This window comes from Cynocephalus volans, chromosome 2 (genome assembly GCF_027409185.1).
Source record: "Cynocephalus volans isolate mCynVol1 chromosome 2, mCynVol1.pri, whole genome shotgun sequence".
Lineage (NCBI taxonomy): Eukaryota > Metazoa > Chordata > Mammalia > Dermoptera > Cynocephalidae > Cynocephalus > Cynocephalus volans.
Genome location: NC_084461.1, coordinates 158,523,675 through 158,540,345, shown reverse-complemented (window position 1 = coordinate 158,540,345; position 16,671 = coordinate 158,523,675). Strand labels below are relative to the sequence as shown.

The 16,671-nt window shown below is 35.7% G+C and overlaps 1 protein-coding gene across 1 annotated transcript; it reads left to right on the top strand.

Annotated features, from left to right (window-relative positions):
- The first annotated feature begins 318 nt into the window (after positions 1-318).
- LOC134369283 (olfactory receptor 1N1-like) lies at positions 319-1,224 on the top strand. The gene has a single exon (XM_063085626.1). The coding sequence runs from the start codon at positions 319-321 to the stop codon at positions 1,222-1,224; it is 906 nt and encodes a 301-aa protein (XP_062941696.1).
- Positions 1,225-16,671: the final 15,447 nt, after the last annotated feature.

The window sequence follows — 16,671 nt, the reverse complement described above, 5'->3', positions numbered from 1 at the left end:
TGAGCAAATTGCTTACTCCAAGCCTCAGTTACCTCATCTGAAAAATGGGGATAATAAAAGGAGCTATTTTATTAGGTGGGGATTAAATAGGGCATGTAAAGACTTTAGCAGAGGACACACAGTAAGCATTCAATAAGAAGTGGGAATTATTATATATAGAAAACTCTGTTCATTTATCTCATTATGAATGAACTTTGATCTGATTCTGAACATACAGCAATTCTGCTTGAATTTTATCTTTCCCTTAAAATTTAATTCTGCTTGAATTTAATCTTTGCTTCCTGTGTTCAGCCTGTTACCTCCCTAAGCCGCAGTGGGATGTCCAGGGGGAAAGAGAACGACACCGGAGTCAGTGAGTTCCTGCTCCTTGGCATCACCAGCGACCCGGGGCAGAGGCAGGTGCTCTTCTGGCTCTTCCTGTGTATGTACCTGGTCACTCTGGCTGGGAACACACTCATCATCCTGGTCATTGGCTCCGCCCCACACCTGCACACCCCCATGTACTTCTTCCTCACCAATCTCTCCTTTGTTGATATCTGCTTCACCACCAAACTGATCCCTAGGCTCCTGGTCAGCCATGTGGCAGGGACATGGACTATCCCTTACACCCACTGCCTGACTCAGATGTACTTCTTCATCTCTTTTGCCCACCTGGACACCTTTCTTCTGGCTGTCATGGCACTGGACCGCTTTGTTGCCATCTGTCACCCCCTTCAGTATTGCTCCATTTTCACCCCCTGGCTCTGCGGGGAGATAGCCGCCCTAGTTTGGGTGGGCTCTGGTCTCATCTCCCTGGTCCACACGCTCCTCATGAGCAGACTAACCTTCTGCTCTTCCACCCAGGAGATCTCACACTTTTACTGCGAAGCCTACCTGCTCCTAAAGATCGCCTGCTCGGACACACGTGTCAATCAGCGCATGTTCCTGGGGGCCGTGGTCCTGTTTGTGGCCCCCTGCGTTCTCATCATGGTCTCCTACATCTGCATTGCTGCCACTGTCCTCCGGATTCCATCTGCTGTGGGAAGGCGCAAGGCATTTTCCACATGTAGCTCCCACCTGTCCGTAGTCATCCTGTTCTATGGAACTGTTCTGGCGATCTATATACGGCCCCCAGACTCCTTCTCAGCCCAGGACACCATAGCAACCATCATGTACACCGTGCTGACCCCCATGCTAAACCCCTTTATCTATAGCCTGAGGAACAAGGACATGAAGGAGGCCTGAGAAGACTCTTCTGTAGGGGCACAAAACCCTCTCAGTGCTGCTGAGTGCTGGGCTGGTCTCTGAGGAGGTCCAAGATATAAGGTGATGGAACATGGCTCTGGACATCACCACAGATAAATGGAAAGTCCCAGTTCCATTGGATTAAACAAGGCAGGGTTTTATTTTTGCCTTTCATAATGGCAAGCCCAGAGTGGGAAGTCCAAAGCTAAAAATGAGGCTCCTGCCGGATCTCTCTTCTGCCCTCACAGAGTGAGGCTTTCACCCCTATGTTTCCATGATGGCTGCTGGGGCTCCAACCATCTTGTCCTGCTCCAGGTGGGAGGATGAGGAGAGGAAGGGCAAAGGGGGTCTTTTACTTTCAAGGGCTTCCCCAGAATCCCCACTCACTTCTCAGTGGCCACCCACCTGCAAAGCAGGCTGGAAAGGGGGTTGTTATTTTTGCGGCTGTTTGTTTTTGGCAGCTGGTGGGTACAGGGATAGAACCCTGGACCTTGATGTTATCAGCACCACACTCTAACTGACTCAGCAACCAGCCAGCTGTTGTTTATTTATTTGTTTGCTGGGCTTAGGCAAATCACCACCTTCAATAAGATAGGGATTATCTTAGAAAGGAAGAGGAGGAAGTGGATAGTGGGTATACAACAGGCAGATATGCCACAAAACCCAAGACTTATTTTGCCACATTAACAATGTGAAGTCACGTTCTTATTTTAGGCAAATAAACCTATTTTGTACCTTGATTCCCTCTGGACCGATTGCATGTTGGGAGACAAACCAGTTGGGTTCCTATACTCCTGAGGCTAAAAAGTCAGAAGACAAATCCCACGGTTCTAAATATCAGTGAGGTTTCTCTGGATGGAGAAACACAGTATGAGGAACAGTGAACAGGGAGTTTTGTGGCATTAACTTTTGTGAGACTTTAATTTTTTAAAGGAAGAGTAGATTTCATTTGAGATGTTTTTTCTGTGGGAACTTAATGTGGGGAAAAGTTCATATTGTTCAAATTTTGCAATTGTAATATTCCTACATATTGATGTTAAAATAAAGCACCAAAATATTCTAAATGTAAGAAAAGAAACAATAAAGCCTTATAGTACACTGTCAACATTATAGTAAAATATCAAAAATTTTAAAAGGCCTTGGTGGAACACATCTATCTAGGTCTAATATCAAGAGCTAAATCAATACAATTTTTTTTTTAAATGGCTGCATGAGACATTGTCTTAATGATGCCTTTTTATTTTCTGATGTTTTAATGGGAGAGGGATCGCTCTTCCCAGCGTTAACTAATTCCTAAAGATAGCAAAGGACTCAATGAGGCTAATGCCTTTCATATGCAAACAAACAAATTCAGAACCCAAACCACCCCCACCTCCTCTACCAGCCTCTTACACTCTGGGCTAATAATCCTCTGCCCATAATCATCCCACATATACTTGTCTACTAGGGACAGTCTCTATGACCTAGAGCTCACTGAAATTAGTCATACCAGGCAATTCTAAGCCTGTGTAACTTTGCATCTCCCATTCCTAACTGCAGAAACCACCATAAAGGCTCTTACCCATGTTTTTCTCTGGCACTCTGTGCCTCCTGACCAAACCTGGTGTTTCCCCATGTGGCCCTACATGGTGTGCCACACCTCCTGTTCCTAGGGATCCGTAAGCATGAAAACTTCTTTCTCGAGCTGGCTGGTTAGCTAGGTTGGTTTGGGCAAAGGGTTATAACACCAAGGTCAAGTGTTCAGATCACCTTGTAGGCCAGCCACCAAAATATAAAAATGTTTTTTTTCTTTCTTTATGGTGGTCATTTCTGTGTTTGTGTATCTTACCACACCTGATTAAAACAAACCCTGGTTTATTTTCCTTACAAAATAAAAAAAAGACGTCATTATAGAAAAAAAAAAAAAACAAAGAAATGAAAAATTAAGACAAAAAATTTTGCAAGATTTATAACAGGAGGTTATGATGTACACACACACCCAAAAGTGGGTAAAGGATAGCAGCAGAAGGACAAATGTGTAATAATCATACAGAGATGGCCATCATCACTGAAAATCAAAACAATAAAAACCTAAAATAAAAGTAATGTATATGTTTATCCACTATGACAGGATTTTAAATGAGAATATCCAGTAAGCTTGGAGTGGTGAGACAAGTACTCAGATTGTGAATCAAAGGGAAATCCAACTGTGATTGATGGGAGTATAAACTAGGACAAACTTTCTATAAGAAAAGGTAGCAATTTTTACCAAAGCCATAAAAATGTGGCCCAACAATTCATATTGTAGGAATTCATCACTAAAAAGCAACAATTTATCAAATTGTATGACTGTTCATTATTCTACAATTATAGTAATGGAAAAGTTTGAAGAAATGTAGATGTCCATTGGTTTGGAGTTGTTAAATAAATTACTATTTAGTCCTTATGAATTATGACAGTCTATATCTACTGACATGGAAAGATATTAAATATACTCTAAGTTACAGTACAGCATGAGCCTCTCTTTGTACACATAATCATGCACAGAAAAACTTTCTGAATAGATGTACCTAAAACCTCTTGGTGAATGGTTCGTAGATAATTTTTATTTTTTTTAGTTTTACATATCCAAATATTTTAAGGGGGTGTATTTTCTTTTGTTTATTATTTATTTATTTATTTATTTTGGAAGATGACTGGTAAGGGGATCTTAACCCTTGACTTGGTGATGTCAGCATCACGCTCTCCCAAGTGAGCTAACCGACCATCCCTATATAGGGGTCCAAACCTGTGGTCTTGGTGTTATCAGCACCACACTCTCCCAAGTGAGCCACAGGCTGGCCCTTTCTTTTATAATCAGAAAAAATAAAGGAACTTTATTTCTTTAAAAACATACACACACATTCAGGGCAGTGCATAGAACCCTGTCACTTGCATGGTCCCTCCAGTTTGTTTGGCCCAGAAGGAAGACCCAATAGCAAGGAATTATGGAATGTAGCCTGTTGGTGATGGCTTGAAGAAGCAGTTCTACAATGCAAGCCAGAATGGAAAGAGAAAGATAACATGCAAAATGGTTGAATAGGAGGCTCTAGGGGTTAGTTCCTCCAACAAAGCAATGATTGAGCTTGAAAGAACAAATGCAACTATTTCAGAACTCTGGAACTTGATTGGACACTTAAACAGAGGAGTGCTTCATAGAGGGAGAAGCTGATGTTCTTTGGTAAAAGAGAAGCATGTTTGGTAAAAAAGGAACCAAACAGAAATTCTGGATCTGAAAAGTACAATAACTGAAATGAAATATTCACTGGAGAGGATCAACAGCAGATTTAACCAGACAAAAGAAAGGATCAGTAAACTTGAAGGCAATTAAAATTTTCCAGTCTGAAGACCAGAAAGAAAAAAGGATAAAGAAAAATTAACAGAGTCTGAAGGACCTATGGGATACCATCAATGTACACATCATAGGAATGCCAGAAGGAGAAGAAATAGAGAAAGGGGTAGAAAAGAATATTTCTTAGTGAAGAAATAATGGCCCCAAACTCCCCAAATCTGGTGAAAGACATGAATATATACATTGAAGAAGCTCAACAAACTCCAAGCAGGATAAACTCAAAGAGATCCATACTGGAGTACATTCTTGTAAAATTGTCAAAACCTAAGGACAAAGAGGGAATTTTGAAAGCAGCAAAAGAGAAGTAACTCATTATATACAAAGCATCATCAATAAGATTAACAGTTGATTTTTCAACAGAAATCACACAGGCCAGAAGGAAGTGGGATAACATATTTTAAGAGCTAGAAGAAAACAAAAACCCATCAACAAAGAATTCTATAAATGGCAAATTCAAGAATGGAGAAATTAAGACATTTCCAGATAAACAAAAGCTTAAGGAGTTCATCACTAGCAGACCTGCCCTGCAAGAAATGATAAAGGGAGTCTTTCAGTTTAATATGAAAGGACACTAGACAGTAACTCAAATTCATATGAAGAAATAAAGAACAGTAGTAAAGGCAACTGCATAGGTAAAAATAAAAGTAACTATTAATGTGTTTATAGCTTATGACTCCTCTTTTCTCCTACATAATGTTAAAAATAACTACATAAAACATAAGTCTAGGTTGATGGACATGTAATATATAAAGATGTAATTAGTGACAATAACAACATGAAAGGAGGATGAAGCTACATAGGAGCAAATTTTTATACTATTAAAACTAAGTTGGTATTAATTATAACAATATTATTATAAATTAAGATGTTAATTGCAATCCCCAAGAGAATAACTAAAAAAATAACTAAGATATGCACAGCAAAAAATGAGAAAGTAATCTAATTGGTACACTAAGAAATATCTAACACACAAAAAGGCAGTAATAGATGGAATTAAGGAAAAAATATGAGACAAACAGAAAAAATAGCTAAATGGCAAAAGTAAATCCTTTCTTATCAGTAATTACTTTAAATGTAAATTGATTAATCTATCCTACAGAAAGGAGAAATTGGCAGATTGGATTTAAAAAAATATGACTATCTATAGGCAATCTACAAGTTACAAAGACAAAGAAGTTGAAAGTATAAGGATGGAAATTGATATTCCATGCAAACAGTAACATTTTAACAACATTGAATCCTACAATACATAACAATAGTACATCTCCATTCATTTAGATTTTTTATTTCTTTCTTCAGAGTTTTGTAGTATTTGACACACAAATTCTCCACACATTGTTAGATTTCTACCTAAGTGCTTTATTTTTGTGCTATTATAAGATACTCTTGTTTAATCGTAAAATATAATTGTTCATTGCCGGTATATAAGAATATGGTTTAATCTTGCATTCTCTTTCACAGTTTACACTTTTTTAGGTTCAAGCTCACTTTTTAGTTCCAGCAGCTTTATCACAGATGCCATTCAGTTTTTTACATAAATAAGTATGCCACCTACAAATAAAGACAGTTTGGTTCCTTCTTTTCCAATTTGTATGCCTTTTATCACTTTTCTTGTTTTATTTTACTGGCTAGCACTTCCCATATAATGTGGAATAGGAGTAGTAAGAGAAAATGGCCTTGGTTTTTCTTATCACAGGTAGAAAGAATTCAATCTCTCATCTTTAAGTATGATGCTAACTGTAGGTTTTCCATAAAGGCCCTTTACTAGGTTAAAATGGTTCCCTTATATTTCTAATTTGCTAAGAGTTTTATCATTAGAGATGTTTAAGTTTTTGTAATACTTTTTCTGGGTTTGTCAAGATCATCAAAAGACTTTTCTTATTTATTCTATTAATATAGTGAGACCCAAGTATATATCTGTCTCCTACAAGCCCACTTTAAGTATAAAGACAGTTAACATTAGAAGGATGAAAAAAGATGTACCATTTCAACACTAATCAAAAGAAAGCTGCACTAACAATATTAATTTCAGACAAAGTAGACTTCTGAAGAAGTAATATCAGGTGTAAAGAGGAATAGTTCATAAGGATAAAAGGGTCAGTTCTCCAAGAGGATGTGACTATCCTAAATGTGTATGCACAAAGAAAAGAGTTTCAAGATATATGAGACAATAACTGACAGAGATGAAAGGAGAAATAGAAAATCCACAAGTCCAGTTGGAAACTTTAACACTCCTCTTTCAACTGAGAGAACAAATACTGGTAGAATGAATAGGTATAAAATCAGTAAGGGTATAGATGATCTGAACAACACTATCAACCAACATAACTAGTATTTATAGAACACTTCGCCATCTAATTAAAAACAGAGTACCTACACATTTTTCTCACGTGCTTGTCAAACACTCACCAAGATAGACCATATTCTGGGTTACAAAATAAAACTTAACAAATTCCAAAGAATGGAAATTATTTCAAGAATTGAACTAGAAACCAATAACAGAAAGCTATTAGCAAAATCATCTAGATATTTGGAATTTAAACAAGACATTACTAAATAACCCATGGGCTAATAAGGAAGCCTTAAGGAAAATTTAAAACTATTTTGAATTAAATAAAAATGAAGTGCAACACATCAAAATTTGAGATGCAGAGAGAGGCTGAAGAGCTGCCGAGCCCACAAGCCCCAAGCCAGCCACACTGGAACAGGCAGGTGCTGCACCACAGGACCCCCAAACCCAGGCTAGTCCCTGCTGCCTAGAGACGTTCGAGAGCCACTAGGCCCACAGGCCCTGAGGTAGCCGCACCGAATTGGCAGTCCCTGCAGGATCCAGTCCTGACACCAGGGTGGAACAAGTGGACCGTGAAACCCCCTGCCTCAATGACTAAACACCAAAGGAAAGATACCAGAAATATGAAAAACCAAGAAAGTACACCACCACCTAAGGAAAATAATAACTTTCAAGTTCTAGATCCTATAGAACAGGAAGTTCTTGAAATGACTGACAAGGAATTTTGAGCAACAATTCTAAGGAAACTAAATGAGATACAAGAAAAGTCAGTTAGACAACAGAATGAAATGAGAAAAACCATATAGGAACTGAAAGAAGAAATGTACAAAGAAATCCCAATGCCCTGAAAAAGAATGTAGCAGAGCTGTGGAGCTGAAGGATTGATTCAACAAAATAAAAAACACAACAGAGAATTTACCCAGCAGGCTAGAACAAGCAGAAGAGAGAATTTCTGAACTTGAAGACTGCCTGTTCAAAATAACACAGGCAAACAAGAAAATAAAAAAGAATTTTAAAAATTGAAGAAAATCTAAGAGAGATGACAGACAACCTTAAGTGCTCAAATATCTGAATCATGGGTATTCCGGAAGGGGAGGGAAAAGGAAATGGCATTGAAAACATACTCAATGAAAAATAGCAGAAAACTTCCCAGGTATAGGGAAAGACACAGATCTTCAGATTCAGGAGTCTCAAAGATCCTCAAACATAGTCAACCCAAAAAGGTCTCCAAGACATGTTGTAGTCAAATTGGAGAAACTCAAAGACAAAGAGAGAATCTTAAAAGCTGCAAGAGAGAAGTATCAAGTCACCTATAAGTCCACCTATAAAGGAGCCCTAATCAGACTAACATCAGACCTTTCATCGGAAACCCTAAAGGCCAGAAAAGAATGGGATGATATACTAAAAGCAAAATACTAAAAGACAAAAATTGCCAGCCAAGAATACTTTACCCAGCAAGGCTATCCTTCCGAAATGAAGGACAAATAGAATATTTCTCAGACAAACAAACACTGCAGGAGTTCACTACCACACAACCAGCCTTACAAGAAATTCTCATGGGAGTACTAGGTTTGGTACCTGAAAATCAACCATCACTGCCATGAATACTCAAGAAAGAACAAATCCCACCAGTAAAATAAAAATGCTAACAATAAAGAGAAAAAAGGTTTATGTACCATCCCAAGAAACCAAAACAGAGATGACAAACAGTAAATCAGAAAGAGAGGAACAAAAGATATATAAGACATCCAAACAAAAATCAATAAAATGCCAGGAGTAAATCAACACCTTTCAATAATAACTCTTAATGAAAAATGATTAAATTCCCAACTCAAAAGACACAGACTGACTGACTGGATTAAAAAGATGGGCCCAACAATTTGCTGCCTTCAGGAGACTCACCTTACCTATAAAGACACACATAGACTGAGAGTGAAAGGATGAAAAAAGACATACCATGAAAATAGAAATGAAAAATTAGCTGGAGTAGCTATTCTTATATCAGATAAGATAGACTTTAAACCAAAAACCATAAAAAGAGATTAAAAAGACCACTTTTATATACGGTAAAATGATCTATCCATCAAGAAGACATAACAATCATAAATATATATGCACCCAATGTCGGAGCAGCCAGATTTATAAAGCAAACACTATTAGATCTAAAGAATGAGATAGACACTAATACCATAATAGCAGGGGATCTGAACACCCCAATCTCAACATTGCACGGATCATTTAGGTAAAAAATCAACAGCAAAACACAAGATCTAAACAACACTTTAGGCCAATTGGGTGTAGCAGATATCTATATAACATTCCATCCAGCAACCTCAGAATATTCATTCTTCTCATCAGCACATAGAACATTCTCCAGGATAGACAACATGTTAGGTCACAAATCAAATCTCAACAAATTCAAAACAATTGGAACTATTCCATGTATTTTTTCAGATCACAATGGATTAAAATTAGAAATCAATAACAAACAAAACTCTGGAAACTACACAAACACATGGAAATTAAACAACATTCTACTTAATGACATATGGGTTCAAGAAGAAATTAAACAGGAAATAAAAAAATTTATTGAAACTAATGAAAATAATGACACATCATACCAAAACCTGTGGGGTACTGCAAAAGCAGTACTAAGGCGGAAATTTATCACATTAAATGCTTACTTAAGAAGAATGGAAAGATGGCAAATAAATAACCTAACACTTCACTTTAAAGAACTAGAAAATCAACAACATCCAAACCCAAAGTTAGTAGATAGAAAGAAATAATTAAGATCTGAGCAGAACTAAATGAAATAGAAAACCAAAAAAAAAAATACAAGAGATCAATGAAAAAAAATGTTGGCTTCTTGAAAAGATAAATAAAATTGACAAACCATTACAAGGCTAACTTAAAAAGAAGAGCAAAGACCCAAATAACAAAAATCAGAAATGAAAAAGGTGATATCACAACTGATACCTCAGAAATACAAGGAATCATTAGAAACTAGTATAAACAACTATATGCCAACAAATTTGAAAATCTGGAGGAAATGGATAAATTTCTGGATACACACAAACCATGAAAACTGAGCCAAGAAGATATAGAAAATCCAAACAGACCAATAAAAATAAAAGAGATTGAAGCTGTTACCAGCAGTCTCCCAACAAAGAAAAGCCCAGGACCGGATGGGTTCACTGCAGAATTCTACCAAACCTTCAAAGAGGAATTGATACCAATTCTCTACAAACTATTCCAAAAGATTGAAACAGAGGCCATTCTCCCAAACTCATTCTATGAGGCAAACATCACCCTGATACCAAAACCACACAAAGACACAACAAAAAAAGAAAACTACAGGCCAATATCCTTGATGAATATAGATGCAAAAATTCTCAATAAAATACTTCCTAACAGAATACAGCAACACATACACAAAATTATCCACCATGATCAAGTGAGATTCATCCCAGGGATGCAGGTTGGTTCAACATATGCAAATCAATAAATGTGATACACCATATCAATAAAATCAAACACAAGGACCACATGATCACTTTATAGATGCTGAAAAAGCATTTGACAAAATTCAACACTCATTTATCATAAAGACTCTCTACAAGTTGGGAATAGATGGAAAGTATCTCAGCACAAAGCCATATATGATAAGCCCACTACCAATATCATCCTGATGGGGAAAAGCTTTAGGAACTAGACAAGAATGCCCACTTTCACCACTCCTATTCAACATAGTGTTGGAAGTCATAGCCAGAGCAATCAGAGAAGAGAAGGAAATAAAGGGCATCCAGATTGGAAAAGATGAAGTCAAACTGTCCCTGTTTTCAGATATGATCCTATATATCGAACAGCCTAAAGCCTCTACCAAAAAACTCTTGGAGTTGATAAATGATTTCGGCAAAGTTGCAGGATACAAAACACACAAAAAATGCAAATCAAAACTACACTGAGATATCACCTCATTCCAGTTAGGAGGGCTAATATCCAAAAGACTGATAATGATAAATGCTGGTGAGATTGTGGAGGAAAAGGAACCCTTATACACTGTTGGTGGGACTGCAAAATGGGGAGGACTTTATGGAAAATGGTATGAAGGTTCCTCAAAGAATTACAGATAGATCTTCCATAAAACCCAGCTACTCCACTGCTGGGTATATATCCAGAGGAATGGAAATCATCATGTCAAAGGGATACCTGTACTCCCATGTTTATTGCAGCATTATTTACAATAGCCAAGAGTTGGTACCAGCCCAAATGTCCATCATCAGAAGAGTGGATAAGGAAACTGTGGTATATCTACACAATGGAATACTACTTTGCTATAAAAAAGGATGAAATACTACCAGTCACAGCAACATGGGTGGACTTAGAGAAAATTATATTAAGTGAAATAAGCCAGGCACAGAAACAGAAATACCACATGTTCTCACTTACTTTGGGGAGCTATAAATAAATAAACAAACAAACAAATAATAAATGGGGGGGAGAAGACAACAATCACAACAATTCCTGGAACTTGTTAAGACAAGTAAACAGATATGATGTTGATGGGGAAGAGGGGGGAGATGGGAGTGGGAAAGAGCAATTGGTAAAGATACACAAAAATCAACTACATTGTATACTGATAAATTAAAATAAATAATTAAAATAAAATAAACTTCCTTGTGCATCAAGCTTCTGGGGAAAAAAATTTGAGGTGCAGCTGAAGCAGTGCTTACAGGGAAATCTCTAGCATTGAATGCTTATATTAAAAAAGAAGATTTAGGGCTGGCCTGTTGGTTCATTTGGTTAGGGTGTGACGCTGACAACACCAAGGTCAAAGGTGTGGATCCCTTACCAGCTAGCTCCCCAAACCAAAAAAAGCCAAAAAGATTTAAAATCAGAAACCTACGCTCCCATCTTGATAAACTATATGCACATTGTTGTGCAACAGATCTCTTAAACTTTTCCATCTTGCAAACTGAAACTCTATACCATTGAACAACAAATCCCCTCTCCCCTCTGCCCTCAGCTATTGGTAACCATTAATCTACTTTCTACTTCTAAGAGTTTAACAACTTTAGATACATCATAAAAATGGAATTATGCAGAATTTATCTTTTTGTGACAGGTTTATTTCACTTAATGCCCCAAAGGTTTATCCATATTGTAACATATGACAGTATTTTCTTCATTTTTAAAGCTGAATAATATTCCATTGTGTGTGTGTATGTTTGTATACATATAAATATATATATAGTGTGTATGTGTATATATAGTGTATGTGTATATATAGTGTGTATATGTGTATGTATATATATAAGTATATATAGTGTATGTATATATATATAAATATATGCTTATATATAAAAACATTTTTTTTCCATTCATCCATTTAGGTTGCTTACATATATTGGCTATTGTGAGTATCTTGCAATAAATATAGGCACGCGAATATCTCTTTGAGATCCTGTTTTCAATTCTTTTCAGCATATACCCAGATGTGGGATTGCTGGATCATATGGTAATCCCATTTTTAATTTTTTGAGGAGCCTCGGTACTGTTTTCCATAGTTACTGCACCATTTTACATTCCCACCTACAGTGCACAGTGGTTCCAACTTCTCCACATCCTTGTCAGCACTTGTTATATTCTGGTGTTTGTTTGTTTGTTGTTTTGATAGTGGCCATCCTAGCAGGTGTGAGGTGATGTCTCATTGTGGTTTTGATTTGCATTTCCCCGATGATTAGTGATGTGAGCATCTTTTCACATGCTTGCTCACCATTTATATAACTTTTTTGGAGAAATGTCCATTCATGTCCTTTGCCCATTTTAAAATTGGGTTATATATATTTAGTTGTTGAGTTTTAGGAGTTCTTCATGTATTCTGGATATTAACCTCATTTCAGACATATGGCTTGCAAATATGTTCTGCATTCCATAGGCTACCTTTTCACTCTGTCAATTGTTTCCTTTGTTATCAAGAAGTTTCTTAGTTTGATGTAGTCCTATTTGTCTATTTATGCTTTTCCCCCCTGAGCTTTTGGTGTCTTATCCAAGAAATCATTTCTCAATCCAATGTCATGAAGATTTTCCCCTATGTTTTCTTCTAGGATTTTTATAGTTTCAGGTCTTATGTTTAGGCTTTTAATTCATTTTTTGAATTGAAACATAATTGATTATACATATGGTGGGGTACAGAGTTGACTATCAATATTCTTTAAAATCAAAGAATTCTTTAAATTCAAAGATCATTTTGACAATATGAGAGGGTTTATTTCTGGGCTGTCTGTTCTGTACCATTGCTGTACATGTCTGTCTTTATGCCAGTACCGTATTGCTTTGATTACTGTAGCTTTTTAATATGTTTTGAAATCAGGTATTGAGAGGGCTCCAGATTTTTTTGTTTTTATCAAGATTTTTTGGCTATTCAGGGTTCCTTGAGATTCCATATGGATCTTAGGATTTATTTTTTCTATTTCTGAAAAAAAGTCTTTGGGATTTTGATAGGGATTGCATTGGATCTGTAGATTGCTTTGGGTAGTATGGACATTTTTATAATATTAGGTCTTCCAACCCATGAACATGGGATGCCTCTCATTTATTTGTGTTTTTTAAAATTTATTTCCGCAATGTTTTGTGGTTTTCAGTGTACATGTCATTTGTTTCCTTGGTTAATGTTATTCCTAAGCATTTTATTATTTTTGATGCTATTATAAATAGCATGGTTTTCTTAATTTCCTTTTCAGATTGTTTACTGCTTTAGTGTATAGAGATGCAATTTGTTTTGAGGATCACGTTGTATCCTGCAAATTTTGAACTTATTTGTTCTAAAAGGTTTCTTTCTTTTTGTTCTAAAAGTATTTTTCTTTTCTTTATAATTTTCTACATGTAAGATCATGTCATCTGTGAATGGAGATAATTTTATTCCTTCCTCTCCAATTTCAGTGCTTTTTGTTTTTCTTTGCCTAACTCTCTGGCTAGAACTTCCGATGCAATGTTGAGTAGAAATGGTGAAAGTGTGCATCCTGCCTTATTCCTGATCTGAAGAAAGCTTTCAGTTTTTTACCATGAAGTATTATGTTAGCTGTGGGGTTTTCATATATGACCTTTATTATGTTGAGGTAGTTTTCTTCCATTTCTAATTTAAGTGTTTTTATCATGAAAGGGCATTAAATTTTGTCAAATGCTTTTTTGCCTCAATTGGGATAATCATGTCATTTTTTGTCTTTTATTCTGTTAATGTGGTATATTACATCAACTGATTTTTGTATGCTGAACAATGCTTGCATTCCAGGAATAAATCCCACTTGATCATGGTGGATAATTCTATTAATGTGCTCTTGCATGTGGTTTTCTCGTATATTGTTGAGGACTTTTGCATCAGTATTCATCAGGATTATTGGTCTATATTTTTTTCCTTGTAATATTTTTGCCTGGCTTTGGTATCAGGATAATACTGACATAATAAAATGAGTTTGGAAGCATTCTCTTACCTTCAGTTTTTTGGAAGAGTTTGAGAAGGATTGGTGTTAATTCTTCTTTAAGTGTTTGGTAGAATTCAACAGTGAAGATATCTGCTCCTAGGCTTTTCTTTGTTGAGAGTTTTGATTTTTGCTTTAATCTCTCTACTAGTTATATATCTGTTCAGATTTTCCATTTCTTCTTGATTCAGTCTTGGTAGTTTGAGTATTTCTAGGAATTTATCTATTTCCTCTAGGTTTTCCATTTTTTTGGCATTTCATTACTCATAGTACTCTCTTACTATTCTTTTTATTTCTGTGGCATTAGTTGTAACATCTCCTCTTTCATTTATGATTTTTGCTATTTGTGTCTTCTTTCTTTGTCTTTGTTAACCTAACTAAAGGTTGATCAATTTTGTTGATCACTTCAAGAAACCAAGATAGTAGTTATGTTGATTATTTTCTATTGTTCTCTCTATCATGTTTATTTCTGCTCTAATCTTTGTTATTTACTTCCTTCTGCTAACTTTGGATTTAGTTTGTTCTTTTTCTAGTTCCTTGTGCTGCAATGGTAGGTTGATCATTTGAGATCCTGCTTTTTTTTTTTTTTTCAATGTGGGCATTTATCACTAAAACTTCCTTCTTAGAACTTTTTTACTTTTATTGCATGCCATAATTTTGGTATGTTGTATTTTTGTTTAAATTTGTGTAAAGATTTTTAAAATTTTCCCCTTTGATTTCTTCTTTGGCCCATTGGTTGCTCAAGAGCATATTGATTTCCACGCGTTGATGAATTTTCTAGTTTTCGTTTTGCTATTGATTTCTACTTTTGTTTCATTGGGGTCAGAAAAGATGCTTGGTATAATTTCAATCATCTTAAATTTGTTAACACTTGTTTTTCAGCCTAACAGATGATCTATTCTGGAGAATATTTCATGCGCACTTGAGAAGAATGTGTATTCTGACATTGGTGAGTGGAATGTTCTGTATATGTCTGTCAGGTCCAATTGGTCGATAGTGTTCAAGTCCTCTGTTTCCCTATTGATCTTCTATCTGATTGTTCTATTTATTACTGAAAGTAGAGTATTGAAAAATCCTACTACTATTGTGTTACTGTCTATTTCTCCCTTCAATTCTGTCAGTGTTTGCTTCACATATTTGGATGCTCTGCTATTAGGTGCATATACATTTATAATTGCCATATCTTCCTAGTGAATTGACCTGTTTATCATTATATAATATCCTTCTTTGTCTCTTATGACAATGTTTGACTCAAAGTCTATTTTGCCTGATATAAATATGGCCATCCCTGCTCTCTTCAGGTTACCATTTGCATGGAATATCTTTTTTCCATCCTTTCACTTTCAGCCTATCTATGTCCTTATATCTGAAGTGAGTCTCTTGTAGACAACATATAGTTGGATCTTATTTTTTTAATCTACTCAGTCACACTGTCTTTTGATTATGAAGGTTAATCCATTTATATTTAAAGTAATTACTGATAAAGAAAGACGTTCAATTATAATTTTTAAATCAGTTTTTGTATGTCTTGTAGTTACTTTGTCTCTCTTTTTCTCTCTTACATTTTTCCTTTGTGTTTTGTTGATTTTTTGGAGTGACATGCTTCTATTCCCTTTGCATTTTCTGTTTTGTATTTTCTATAGGCATTTTCTTTGTGGTTATCATGGGGATTACATAAAACATCTTACAGTTACAACAATCTATTTTAAACTGATAATAACGTAAATTTAATTGTATTCACTCTTCTCCTTTACATCTGACCCCCTTTGTGTTATCAATGACACCAGTTGCATTTTTATATTGTGTGTCCATTAACATAATTTTATAGTTATATATTTTTCTACTTTTATCTTTTAAATTCTATACCAGAATTAGAGGAGATTTGCACACCATTGTTATAGTATTACAGGAATCTGTATTCATCTATATATTTACTTTAACATAAAAGCTTTATATTTTTGTATGCTTTGATGTTGCTTTCTAGCTTCCTTTTATTTCAACTTGGGTGGATACAGTATTCTTGGTTGTCTATTTTCTCTTTCAATGCTTTGAATATATCATTCCAATCCCTTCTGGCTTGTAAGATTTCTGCTGACAAATTTGCTGATAATCTTACAAGAGTTCCCTTGTATGTAATGAATCATTTTCTCTTGTTGCTTTCAAGATTCTCTTTGTCTTTGAATTTTGATAGTTTGATTTTAATGTGTCTCAATGTGGGCCTCATCTGATTCAACCTAGTTGAAGTACATTGAGCTTCCTGAATTTAGATATTTATTTCCTTCCTCAGATTTGTGAAGTTTTCAGCC